This window comes from Acipenser ruthenus, chromosome 11 (assembly GCF_902713425.1).
Source record: "Acipenser ruthenus chromosome 11, fAciRut3.2 maternal haplotype, whole genome shotgun sequence".
Taxonomy (NCBI): Eukaryota; Metazoa; Chordata; class Actinopteri; order Acipenseriformes; family Acipenseridae; genus Acipenser; species Acipenser ruthenus.
Genome location: NC_081199.1, coordinates 4,502,150 through 4,515,711, shown reverse-complemented (window position 1 = coordinate 4,515,711; position 13,562 = coordinate 4,502,150). Strand labels below are relative to the sequence as shown.

General features: G+C 39.6%; 1 protein-coding gene across 1 annotated transcript; it reads right to left on the bottom strand.

Moving 5' to 3' along the window:
• Positions 1-5,542: 5,542 nt before the first annotated feature.
• LOC117973299 (P-selectin glycoprotein ligand 1-like) lies at positions 5,543-13,253 on the bottom strand. The gene is made up of 2 exons (XM_034925153.2): positions 13,051-13,253; positions 5,543-8,244 (listed from the first exon to the last, which is right to left on the bottom strand). Exon 2 carries the CDS (start codon positions 8,222-8,224, stop codon positions 7,070-7,072), a length of 1,155 nt encoding a protein of 384 aa, XP_034781044.2. The 5' UTR covers positions 8,225-8,244; positions 13,051-13,253; the 3' UTR covers positions 5,543-7,069.
• Between the last annotated feature and the right edge of the window lie 309 nt (positions 13,254-13,562).

Sequence of the window (13,562 nt, the reverse complement as noted above, 5' to 3'; positions counted from 1 at the left end):
TCTGTACGTAGAGAAGGAGGGGGTGGCTATTTGTGGGGTTGAGCTTCACTAAACTGCAGAGGGGAAGTATCCCACCCCAACCACCAGCTGATGTCTTGCCCCTCATGGGGTGTGAGTCATGCAGGCAAAGGGGCGTGAGAGGGTTCAGTGGCATATACCATGGTGAGGTGAACAACTGGAAAAAAGTTAGGGTTTAGTTTATTTATTAATTTATTTATTGTAAGAATCTTTCATAAAATATATATTGAGAAGAAACCCTCAGGTTCTGGGGCACAGTAAATGTTTGCTCACATTGAGAAAGCACACTTAACTGATCACTCAAGGGTTGTGTGTGAATATGGCCAGCAGTCTAGTTCCTATTGGACACATGTCAAAACCACTCATGTTATTGGCAACAAATTCACACTTTTGCAGGGACCCCCCCTCCCCCCATGTGTGGTATGTCAAGGGCAGCAGGTTCCTCGGATAGTGGACAGTACAATTATTTTGTGTGCTTTATTTCTCAATGCATAATCAATCAATCGCTCAATCAATCAATCTTTATTTTATATAGCGCCTTTCATAGTGGACCACCATCACAAAGCGCTTTACAAGATAGTGAGGAGCAATGCATAATACATTAAATACAGTGAAATACAGGGCATAGTACATTAAATACAAACAGTAAAAGACAAATGCAAATAATGACTGTCTGTAACATTTCAGCTGGTATATAAATAATGAGCACTATCATCAATCTGTCAAATTGTCTGATTCTGACAAAACACAACTCTTTACACTACAATATCCCTTATAAATGACTTTACCTTTTAGGAGTATTTTTATTGCTAGTGGGTTGGAGAACATCATAGACTACTATCGCAAGTGTTAATGGAATGACGGGATGAACCTGTCTGGTATTAATCATTCGTTTTGATAAGAGTTGTCTTTTCTAGCGATGCCTGTCCCTACACACTGTTGCCCTTTGCTGTTCTTCATAGCCTCATCAGCAGAGCACAAAGAAAGTAACACAGTGTCTCTGTTTAAGCTCAGCATGGGGTAGCTCATTTCCGGCAGGACCCTGCTTTCACAGTTCAGATCGTTTAAGGCACTTCTTTGCAAGGAGCTGCTCATCCGACTCCAAAATAGTGCAGTGCAGTACAGAGCAGTACTGCTGATATTGTGGGAAATATACCAGTAGAGTATTGTATTCAGGGGATCAGTGATGCTGCTGCAGTGCTAAGTAAGAACATGGATGTCTTCATCACAGTTAAAGGGTGGAATATGTCCTTGCACTGGGTGCACCCTGTGCCAAGAGCTTCTTTTGCTAACCCATCATTTTATAAATCTGTGCCTCCCTACTCGCCCTTTAATTTCACCTCCTGATTACAGCTGCCTTCACCACATTTACAGAAACGACCCAGGCAACTCTAATGCGTAGTGTTGTAAACCTCTTGAAAGGACCCAGCATGATGCCTTTTTTAGTACTCTGAAGCATACTCCACTGATAGTCCTGCTGATGTTTTTACTTATCAAAATATTTTGTTTTTAGTAAAACCTTGACCCCGCTGGTAGAGCAATTTCATTTGTGCTTAGATTTGTTATTTTAATATTTCTGTAATGTTATTGAAACTCAGAATATTTTATAATGCCTCTGCTTATTACTGAAAAATGAAAAAAAAACATGCACACACAAAATCTAATAACTAAAAATAAAACACATTTCAGTGAAACTTGCAGATATTTTTTTATAATTGTGTCTTCCAGCAGAGGTTGCTGTAGTGTGTAGACAGAGCATAGCTGACATCCACTAAATAATTCTTCTTGAATAAATTTCAATTCAAAGAAGGAGCCCTACATTCCAATCTGCCTCTTTTGATGTGCGCTAAACAGTGTTGGGGAAAGTTACTTTTAAAAAGTAATCCGTTACAGTTACAGAATTGTAACTAGTTACAGTAACATATTACTTGAAACAAAATGTAACTAGTTACAGTTACAGTTACAAATAGTTACTTCTCAGGCACAGGGTCACAGCTATTGCCTTGGTCTACTGAAACGGTGGACTGTGATTGGGGAGTTTAAAAAGCCAAGTACATGTACATGTGGTCAGTGTTTTGATGGGAAGGTGTTGCATCTTTTTTGGACATTATCTATGAAGCCTGGATTCGCTAAGAAATAATAAGAAAGAAAGAAAAAAGCGAGAAACAATAAAGTCATTTCCTCGTCCCAGAACAGTAGAAGCCCTGCTGCTGGAAATAGTGTGTGTGTGAATGTAAGGTTGGCAGGGATGGGGTTAAATCTGTCCCTGCCAGCAATCACAGGTGTGGCCATCCCCCAATTAGGTAATTGATGCTAATTGGGAGAGAGGCCACGTGTATAAAAGGAAGAGAAATCGCCGGTCTGGTGGAGTGAGGGAGTGAGGGAGTGAGGGAGTGAGGGAGTGAGGGAGTGAGGGGTGAGGGAGGGAGGGAGGGAGTGGGTTTAGGGATGGTGAAGGCAGTGGGTGTGTGTTTAGGGATGGTGAAGGCCCAGTCTGTAGTACTGTTTGTTTTGTTTAACCTTTTTATTTTGGCCCTTGTGCCTGTTTATTTGTTCCTGTTTTTGTGTGATTCCTGCCAACTAACATCAGGGCCCACAGTGCTGTCCTGTCACAAGCATTATTCATTTCTAACTATCATTACACATTTGCAAGACCAACATTATTAGGAAATCACATGAGGCATATAATGAGGGGATATGTTTTAAGCACATAATTGAATCGCTTTAGAGACTATTATAACATGCAGTAGTTGGAGATACACAGTTCTCAAGTGTATTCTAAAGGAAGACAAAGAAAGGATAAATAATAAATGCATGTGATGCGTTCTTGTTTGTGTATTCCTGTGTCACTGTGTTCAGGAATCAGATGTTATGACTTCACAAGAAATGCAAGGGTAAGTCCGGACGTCTAAACACCATTGATAAAAGAGCCTTGCAGCCGACTCGTGCCTCTGATGGTCCTCAGCCTTCTCCTCTGAAGGTTAAATATCCCACAGCTAACAACAGTTATGACAAAGGGCCTCTGATGAACATGCATTCCAAAAGCTGGCATTGGCAGATCTTCATTCATATGAGGTATGGTCAATTGAAGGATCAGCAGCAACTTCAGGAAGACAGATGTTGCCATTACTGACAATCAAGTAACCTCATAAACTAGCAAGGCGTTTTTCAGAGCTTCTGTTCCAAAGCAACATTCATTGGAATTCTTTTTATTTTCTTAAAGGAAATGCAAAAAAACAAAACATATTAGTTCCTCAATAAAAACAGGTCTATACAGTGTTTCTTAGTGGTGACACAAAATGCATTGAAAATCCCTGTTGATGCACCCCTTTATTCAATATTTCGGAGCAGTTTTCTAAGACTGAATTTTGCATTGTACAAACTGATATTTCTATGTGCAGTGCAACTGTCCTTACTGTAACAATGGTTTTTATAAAGGATCAAACTGCAAAGTGTATTAAGCATTGTGCGACCCCACAGTTGCAGAACATGTTGGTGTTTTTTTTTCAAAAGCTTTGGTACAAAGATTTTTTACATGAAGCACTCATGGGTGAATCTGAAATCTCATTTCTTCCAAGACACTAATTTTAGAACATCCTGCCAGCGGAGCTACAAGCTCATACATGATGCCTGAGCCTGCTTGATGGTTCATCTTTGTCTAATGACCTGTCTAATTACCGTTTACTGTACGTCAGTGTGCAGCAAACCCATGCATTATCAATTGCTCAGCTCCTGACACTAATGCTGCATGCTTTCCACCCTAATTCCACAGCACTGATTGAAAGCCTGTAAAGGTTAATTGCATGGCTCCTTAGTGAAGCTTTTAAACTGAAAGAATCTACCTACTGTCACTATGTTAATAATAACAGTGGTGTGGGGCATGGGAACTGCTGGGAGGAGTTGGGTAACATGTTGTACGTTGTAAAAGCACGAGTTGCAAAGAGCTTTACCAAACCATACCAGCACAGTCACTACCGTATATTGCACCAATGTGGTCTTGCATCATTCACTGTGCAAAAAATGGAATGTTACACAATATCCTCAGTACACCCAATGCATCATACAGGAAGGGTGCTCATGTCAAAGCAAACCTTTCAATGTGGCATTTTTATTAAATTTTCAGATTATAGTTTTTATTCATCTAAAATGAATAGTTTTTTTTATGATGGGATGCACGGATTTCAGCGTTCAATATGACTTGTGCAGGAGAGGCACACTTTTTGTAGATCATGCTGTGTTTGTAATCCCCCAGCCCTTGATAAGTGAAAAGGCTGAAACGCTGTGTTGTGGCTAAATTATTAATACGATATAGATATTAAAACAGAGGAAACAAATGCATAAATAAATAAAACATGGTTGTTTTTCTAAGCAGTGTGAAGCACCGAACTACCTGCCCTTGGAATGACAGAGCTGGTTTCTTTCCAGAACAGCAGAACGTCTCCATCTGTCTGCCCTGAAGTAATCTGGGGGAGGTGAGCTGGTTGTGTGTGGTGGGAGGGAGACTGTTTTGACTCAAAGCAAGATTTGTTTAAATGTATTTTTGTCCTTAGATCATGTTTACTGTTCCATTGCGGAAATCACCCTTTTAAAGTTTACTATAGCAAAGTGTAAAAACGCATGGTAAAGCATAGGTAAGCATGGTAAAGCATAGTGAGGTATGGTGAAGCATATTAATAAACAATGCAAACCAGTTAAAATATGGTAAATAGTATAACCAGGGGAAACGCATGCTAAGACTGCAAAAATACTGTGGTAAACTTTGATAAGGGCCGGTAATAATTAACAGGTTCATTGATATAGTTGATTTTACAGTGCTTTAAAAGCAGAATTGAGTCCCAGATCACTGTAGCATTAACATGGTAGACAGTAGAAAGACAGTAGAAAGACCGTTTTAAGATACTGGAGAGTTACAAATAATTTGAGCTGTAATATGTTAAATGGCCAGCAGGTGGGGTCGGTGTATATACAGATCTGCTGCCAGTTGTTGGCTTAAAAGACAGAAAATAGAAAAGTGGACCTCATTAACTATATACAAAGGATATAACAATGTAAGGGTACCCCACTTCCGTTTACCCACAGGGACCACGGTCAGTAAAGTTGATCTATATTCCGCTATTGAAGTTTACAGCTCTCCAGGGCTAGGCACTGTGGTGTGTTCTCTTCTGGTCCAGACACACAGCCCCAGTGAGAGTACTTCAAAGTGCAGGAAACTCAAGACCATGGATGTGCACGGTGATGGTGGTGCACATGGTGTGCTGTACACATGATCTGAAATCCATTTCCTTATTACCAGCGAAATAACCCTCTCAGTGAAGACCTTGAATGTTGTTAGTACTGAAATATGTACATACTTTATATGTTTAGACAACAAAAGCATAGCTTTGAAGAGCTGTAATACGGTAAATACAGGGAGGTGATGCTATAGATGTCCTCATTGTTTTCTCTCTCTAGTGTCACAACCTTAAAACCTTAAAAAATATCATCAGGCTTTGGCAAAATGACCGCCACTGTGTTGACACCACTCTTAAATTAGTATATTTATTATGTATATTCTGCAGTAAAATTCCATTGAACCAATCAAAATGCATTGCAGTACAAATACAGAAGAGGTTAACTGTACAACATGAAGGGGCTTAGCCATCTCGATGATCACGTACGTAATTTGGGCATGCATTCCAAACTGTCACCATCTCCCAGTTTCTTTCTCTTCAAGGTTCTAACATTTGTGGAAGTTTGTGTAAAATTATAGTGTTTGTTTAAGTAAGGGGTATTGTACAATGATCCACAATTACAAGACTGTGTTTCTGTACAACAGTGTAGATTAATACAGTACAGCTAAAAAGTTTTTGTTAAGAATAAATGCATTTAAAAAATAAGCTTGTTTAATTCTAACAAAAAGGCAGTATTAGATAAGTATAAATGCATGTAAATGAGTTATGTGATCTTGTGGTGCTTTCTTGCTGTGTCACTCTTGCATGAGCGTGTCACTTGTACTACAGGGAACCAGAGGACTAATCTCAGTGACACTGAAATGACAGCCATCTAATGGCACCAGCCCTTGATCCACATAGACACTATCCATAGTCCTTTGGCATCCTGATTGCCTTGTTTCAATGTGTCTTCCCAGAAGCAATGAGGTTCAATTGAACTATGTATAAATAGTATGGTGTGGATCGTACTGATCACACTGGACCCCAGCTTATATTAAAAAGTGCTGAAAACGTTGCACTGGAGCTTAGTTAAAATGTCCCAAACAGTCTGTAGCTTTGTTCTTGTGTCTTAGTCCAGCATTCCTTATCATGTTTACCGCTCATGTGCTGTTGGACAATGAAGGCGCCAACTGGACATCACTTTCTATCCACTTTTGTTAACAAAATCATCTCAAGAAATGATGGTTCTCTGATTATTTACAAGTCCTTTGTATGTTTCGGACACGGTAAGGCTATGTGAGTACAATAGATGATGTTTCTGCGGGCAGAACCAGGCTTTGTACAGCTTTGTAGGGATGTTTAGAAAACGACAATTTGACTTCTGCTTCCCCTTTTGCAATTACAATATGGAATTTATAATCAAAGGTAAAGAACAACACCCTAAAATGGGAAGTGGGTTAAACTACAATACCCCTTTGTTTGGTTTTGTCTTTGAATGTCCTACAGTACCTTATTTAACGTTCATGTTTTTTTTTCCACTTGCATTTTACTTTGTAATTGTTCTCTCACTCCAGCATCACTTATTTTCCAGACATCCAAAAACAAATGTTGCAGGTAAAGAAATGGATTTGTTGGTATAGCATAGCTTAATATTGACACGCACATGACAGCAAACTAATGGCAGCCAGTCTCGTTGCTCTGTGTGAAGTTATCGTAAGTCTGCATTGAAAACATACTGAATGTGCTCTTATATAATTGGTTGTAGCTGCAGCAGTGTATTGTACATATGAGCGCTCTTGTTTTGTACAGGGTTCTGGGATGCCAGGGCATGAAGGTACGCTATATAAAAATACATTTGTATTGTATTGTATTGTATTTTATTGTACTTCAAAGGTTTATTGTTATGGCTGTAAAAAGCTGTGAAGTGTGAGATCATCCCCCTCGCTGTCTTCCACGTTTGTGATCAGGCGGCCGTTGGATTTGGAGCCCTTGGCTTTGTTTTTGGGAAAGGCCTCTGCATCAGACAGCAGTGCAGAGATGCACGTCATCTCCGTGCCCTGGCATTCGCTCATCTTGTACTTCTGCTTGGTGCTAGAGAGCTTGGTGCACAACACGATGGTGCAGATGATAAAGATGGTGGCCACCGCAGCCAGCACAGCGATGGCTATCAGGCAATGGCTCACCAGGCCCCCTTTCCTGGGGAACGCAGTCGAGCATGGGAACTTCCTGCCTTGGTTGGCTTGGGTGGTGGTCCCGGTGGAGCTGCCTTCTCCAGCCACAGTGGTCAAGCTGGTTCTCGTGGTGGTATCCTTCTTGAGGATTAAAACCACGCCCGAGGAGTTGGTTGAGTTGCTCTGGGACGTAGTGGAGAAGTCCGCAGAAGAAGCAGGGGGTTCTGTGGTTTCTGTTGTGTCGTACTCAGAGGAATCTGATGTTTCCGTATCATCGGTGTATGGTGTGATTGTCCCTGTGTCATGAAAAATAGCAAAAGAAGCATTGCTGTTAGTAGCATTATCTGTTCTTGCTGTGCTGGATTGTGGGGATTCAGTGGTGGTGCTTGCCACTGTAGGGGTAGTCTTCTGAGTGATGGATGATGAGACTGTGCCCTGAGGATCAGGAGAATCAGTCGTAGGTTCCTCAGTAGCATCCGCAGTGGTCTCGTCAGGATCCATAGTACTGTCATCATCAGGTTGAGTGGTAGAGATATTCTGAGTGATGGATGATGAGACTGCGCCCTGAGGATCAGGTGAATCAGTCGTAGGTTCCTCAGTAGCATCCACATTGGTATTGTCAGGATCCATAGTACTGTCATCATCAGGTTGAGTGGTAGAGATATTCTGGGTGATGGATGATGAGACTGTGCTCTGAGGTTCAGTACCCTTAGTTTCTGTTCTAATTTTCGGAATTATAGGACTTTCTGCCTCCACTTTTGTCCCTGGATCCCTGGTTTGTCTGGTCTGTGGTGTATCTGTAGAATCTGAGGGCTCAATCGGGGTTTGGAAAAGAGCTTGTGGGAGAAGTGCAAAAACTACCAGAGTCAACCAAACGCAAGCCATCTCTGAGGAGTAGTTATGTTCTGTAATAGAAAAGGAAAAGGCGTGGTTACTCATCAGTTGCATGGTAACAGTGCTTCCAAATCTTTTCCCCACAAAGACTGCTCTTAGAAAGGCACCCCTACAGGCTTTCTATATACCTTGCTCCCTCTTCATTCTGCGTCTAACTTACACATCAAGAAACAGCGAACTAATGAAAACAATGAATTAGTGAAGGGGTGCTCACAATTTACTTTGTGTGCGTTTTTTGGCTCCTAAGCACTGCAATTGCAGACATGGCAGAAAAGTGCAATGCATTGCAATGAGAACTTCTTTTACACTCTGCTTTGACGCTGTAACTAGTTCATGGAGGATTAATACTGAGTAATTTTCCATTTAAGCCAAATGCATGCAATTTGCATCTCCTTTTCTTCTTGTAATTTTCTGAAAAGGAAATGTAGGTTGAAGGTCAGGTAATGATATTCTACCGTACAGATTCAGTCATATATAGAGAAGAATGGACTGCTATACAGCTCTGCATCACACGATAGAATGAACTAATTGTGCTTCATAAAGGTGAATGAAACCTGCTGCATAATGTTACATTAACATATTGAATTACATACAGGTTTGTAGTTTTCCATATACTTACATGATATTAAATAAAATATCTAAATGATGTTAATATAGTTTATTATTATTATTATTATTATTATTATTATTATTATTATTATTATTATTATGTCTCAATTATAAAATTCTAGTCGGTTCTGTGACTCACTTGTATTCGTTTCCTACACTAAAAAAGTCCCTCCTGACATCTGATGCCTCTCCCACAGAAAAGCTGTTTGCACATTCAAAAACTGTTCTATGTAAATTCTGTTGAATTGTATTTTAAAAGAAAAATCCCAACATTTAGTCTTGCTTCTCTTTTAAGTGTGTATTGAATCATTCTGAAACGCTTATTTTCTTGGCAGCCCTCAATTACCAACAAGAAACTTCTTTGCAATGGCACCATTAAGAGTTATGAGAAGTGTCAAACTGATATGTTTGAAATAAAGCCCCCTGTGGTTTTGCACAAACAAACAGGAAGAGCACCCTGCACCTTGGCATAGTTATTTATTTATAGAGCATGTTGCCGTGCATCAAAATATCTGACCAGCTTCCTACATGTTTAAAAACAAGGAGCTGTCTTCTGAGAAAAGAGATCAAGTCATCTAGATTGCATACACACACATACAGCACTGTCGTGGCAATGCAATGATCTTCTGTTTACTGTTACAGTGTCAGGCCCTCCTTCAGTGTGGTTTCAAACCAAGCAGCTTATCTACCAGACTGAAGTATTTGGCTTTTCATTGCTGCTCATTGCAGTGTGGAATAAAACAAAATTCTCAATAACATGTACAACAAAATATATATGTCCTACTCTTCATTTAGAAAAAAAAAGATTTATCTGTCCACCATGTCCTCTTGCAGGTACAGTACCAGTGAGAAGACTGTCTCATGCCACAAACAGAAAGGAGTGACACCTTCTTTATAATTTATACAGGGTCCTCACAACCTTGTACCATGAAAGCTGAAGGAAATGCAGACAACTTACGGTTGTAGAGATATTCTTTGAACAACTTTTATTAATATGTTTTAGTTGGGGGGGGTAGGGGGGTAACTTCCTTCCTGGTTAAAAAAAATACCCCGGCTGAAAACCAAGCCAGCGTGTACCGGTGTTCTGTTTTAGGAGTGACCTTGAAAAAGGAAGCTGTCTCTTAAAGAGGTGGCACAGGCACGCATGACAAACCAAGTGTTTTAAAATGATGTGCTTGGCCCCTAACCGCAGATCATAGATCAGCTCTAGTGTGGTCTAAGAAACAAGCTAGAAAGGCGGAAAGAGGTTGTAACGGACGGCTGTGTTGACTAAATTAGTCAAGCTGTACGGTTTGCAGTCATTATGAGATTGGGAAAGGGCAGCTTTTACTCAGAACGGGGGGATATCGGTTGTAGTTGATTAAATGTAAGTCCAACGGTTACTGCCGTTGGACCCTTTATAGAATACACACAAAGTGATTAAGTTCTGAATTAAATCAAAACGCATAGCATTTTTCCCTGTTTGTATATGTGCTTGGGAGCACTTCACTGGTCCTCAGTGAGTAACAGAAACAGACAGTTTTGTCGACAGCAAGGCTGTGACTTGCAATATATGACTCATGGAGCCGCACATACAGCAAGCATCAATCACATGAGGCTATAAGCTTCAGCCTACAGATTCATTCTAAGTTATCTGTCAACTCTATTTCCTAAAGTGAAGACGCACTGCAGAGTTGGCAACAGAACAAGTTTCCATCCATCTGATAAATAAAAAAAAAAAGTTTATAAAATCACTGATAAGATTTGATCAACAGAACCACCCCGTTGATAAAACAAAATAAAAAAATTCTGAGAAATAGGATCTGATCATTTTTAGCAATATTATCATTCTGTGGGTCACACTTCCACGGTAACACACCCATCAGATAGAGAGCAGCCTAGGATAACAGTTGTTAACCGTGAGCTGATATGTGGATTTGCTCTGCATGTCTTCTAGAATAGAGACTGCTGTATTGTGATGAGTCTGTCTCCACACTTTACAACCAACCTTTTTAAACACAACAGAGACTTTGGTTCAAATGAACTGTATTTGAACTCCTGTTTGTATCTATTCAATAACACCTCAACCGGATGCAAATGCAGAAACTGGGTTGTTGTGACCATAGTCTACCTTGCTACTCACAGACAAATATGCTCAGAAATAAAATGATATTAAAATGAACATATTGAAAACTGCGGCACTCAGGGATTTAGCATTGTGCTTCGTAACGCCCATAGATCTTTTCATTTGGATTTATTTCATGGTAATGTAGCACCCTCATGTCTTCATGCTTATATAAATAAATAAGTGTATCTGGGTGTTTCACTGACTGGAGCCACAGAACAGGGAGATATCGCAGGCACTGTGTGTTCTGATTGAGCGCATTGTTTACACATTTTAATACAGAGTTTTAACATGCACATTTTCTAATAATAGTGCATACATACACATACATCAAACTCAATACAGGATGCACAGAACACCACGCACCAAGCCCTTGCTTAATTTAGCTTGCACCATTATTAAAGGGCCAGTTTAAATTTTAAAAACACAATCTCTGCAGATTGGCCCACTGGAATGCAAGCCTCCCATTTACCTTTAAAAAAAATAACAATAAAAGGCAGAACTATTGATGCAACTTATCTTTCCCAATCCTGACCATGCAATCAGGAAATCCTTTATTTTCTACAAGCAGGCAGAGCATCTTGTAATAACAGTACATGTATACACGCTGGTGCCGGTAGGCATTGACACACTCTTTTGCAAGGCTGACGGACACTACAGGGCGTCACTTGGTATCAGCAACATTGTATATCTCATTGGCAACCATTCATGATGTCATCTTGAACTCCACTCTCCACTGACCTTCCTCTGTTCTGTCTAGGATGCCCCCTATCTGTTATTCTCTCTCTCCTTTATTCTGTTACCATGCTGTACTTTAGTTATAAGGTCAGGGTAGGAACAGCACAGGCTTTAACTGTCAAGGGGATCTCCTGCAATAGTCACATTTCAGGGTGACAAGAACACATTGATTTGAATTGATGTTTCCCCCATTTATACAATTGCAATCTGCTTTAAAGTTGTCCCTTATTCCACCTGTTTAGCATTCAGATTCTATGTTAGTTTACAACTGCGAACACTCAAGTTATGGAAAATGGTAACACTTTAAAATATTGACTGCAAAGCCCTAAGAATTTCATAGGATTTCATAGGAATAACATCTCTACAGTAAATGCATTGTTGTTATTTTATTTTGTAATGATTTTTTGTAGTCTTGAGGATTTCTTTTTTTTTTTTTTTTTAAATAGCCACGCATTCCTTATGAATTCAAGTGGAAGACCACAGGAATAGGGTGTATTGGAATTGAGAGGAATTTTCAGCAATTATTTTAAAGTGCAGTAAAAACACAGCATTAGGGCAGCAGTGTGGAGTAGTGGTTAGGGCTCTGGCCTCCTAACCAGAGGGTCGTGGGTTCAATCCCCGGTGAGGGACACTGCTGTTGTACCCTTGAGCAAGGTACTTTACCTAGATTGCTCCAGTAAAATCCCAACTGTTTAAATGGGTAATTGTATGTTAAAATAATGTGATAACTGTATAATAGAAATAATGTATAATGTGATATCTTGTAACAATTGTAAATTGCCCTGGATAAGGGCGTCTGCTAAGAAATAATAGAAATAAATATCACATCAGGACAACCCTTAGACAGAAAAAATGCACTTCCATTTGCTAGCATACACAACATGTCCCTGGATTAAATACAACCAACGCTTTCTAAACACATTGCAATCTTTAAAGCGTGTCTCTGTTTCAGTGTTATCGTTTCACATTCTATTTTTTTTTTTAAATAAATATTTTTTCTAAATGATATATATATATAAATCCCACACTGATACTGTATTCCCTGGTGAAGCTAGAAACACAGACATGCAAACATGAAGGTGGGGGGAAAGCAACAGATACAGTGGATTCTTGGGAAGTTTTTGGTTTATATTTATTATCATTTCTTTGATATTTTTGGATGGCTCATGATGAAAACTATGCCAACAGCTGTAAAATAAATCAACTACTGAATAAGTCCAGGCGAAGTCTTTTGGTAGTAGCATCCACATTTTTAATCTCAGCACCCTGCCCTTCAACAAAAACTTGTAATGGTGTTAATATTAGTTTTGAAATCAGGTCAAAGTTGTTTCTTTGTGAATAGAATTTAACAAACAGCAACACTTACCGTATTAGCAGAGAGTCAAGAGAAGGTATAAGAAGGGACTGTTCCAAGAGTCTGGATTCACACGCTTGTACTCTGTATTAGCATGATTACTTGTCATCGGCAGACTGTCGGTTTGAAGCATGACTTGTTTAAAAGCATTACCTGCTTGCACATACACAGGAAGCCTGGCTGCTTCTCATTTCGCAGAAGTGAAGTTGAGGTTTGAGTTTAAAAAAAAGCACAAAGACAAACACAGAAGCAGTTCTGTCTTTTCTGCGTATGCAGTAACGATGCAAAAAAATGACGCAAGCGTGTATTGGCTTTTAAGCATAGGATTGTGTGAGAGGCTTTGAATGAACAGCGCAGGGAGTATGTTTATTAATTTATTAACTAAAATGTTCACATTTCAGATTAATTCAACATTAGGCATTTGTTTTTAGTTAGGCACAGGAAGCACACAAAGTTACACCCATAAACCATTACCTTCACAACTATATTCAATATAAACTAAGTTTTAGGGTTTAGATAGTCTT

Bases quoted from the DNA above. Each gene is read 5' to 3' on its own strand.
- LOC117973299 (XM_034925153.2), bottom strand. From the start codon at position 8,224: ATGGCTTGCGTTTGGTTGACTCTGGTAGTTTTTGCACTTCTCCCACAA.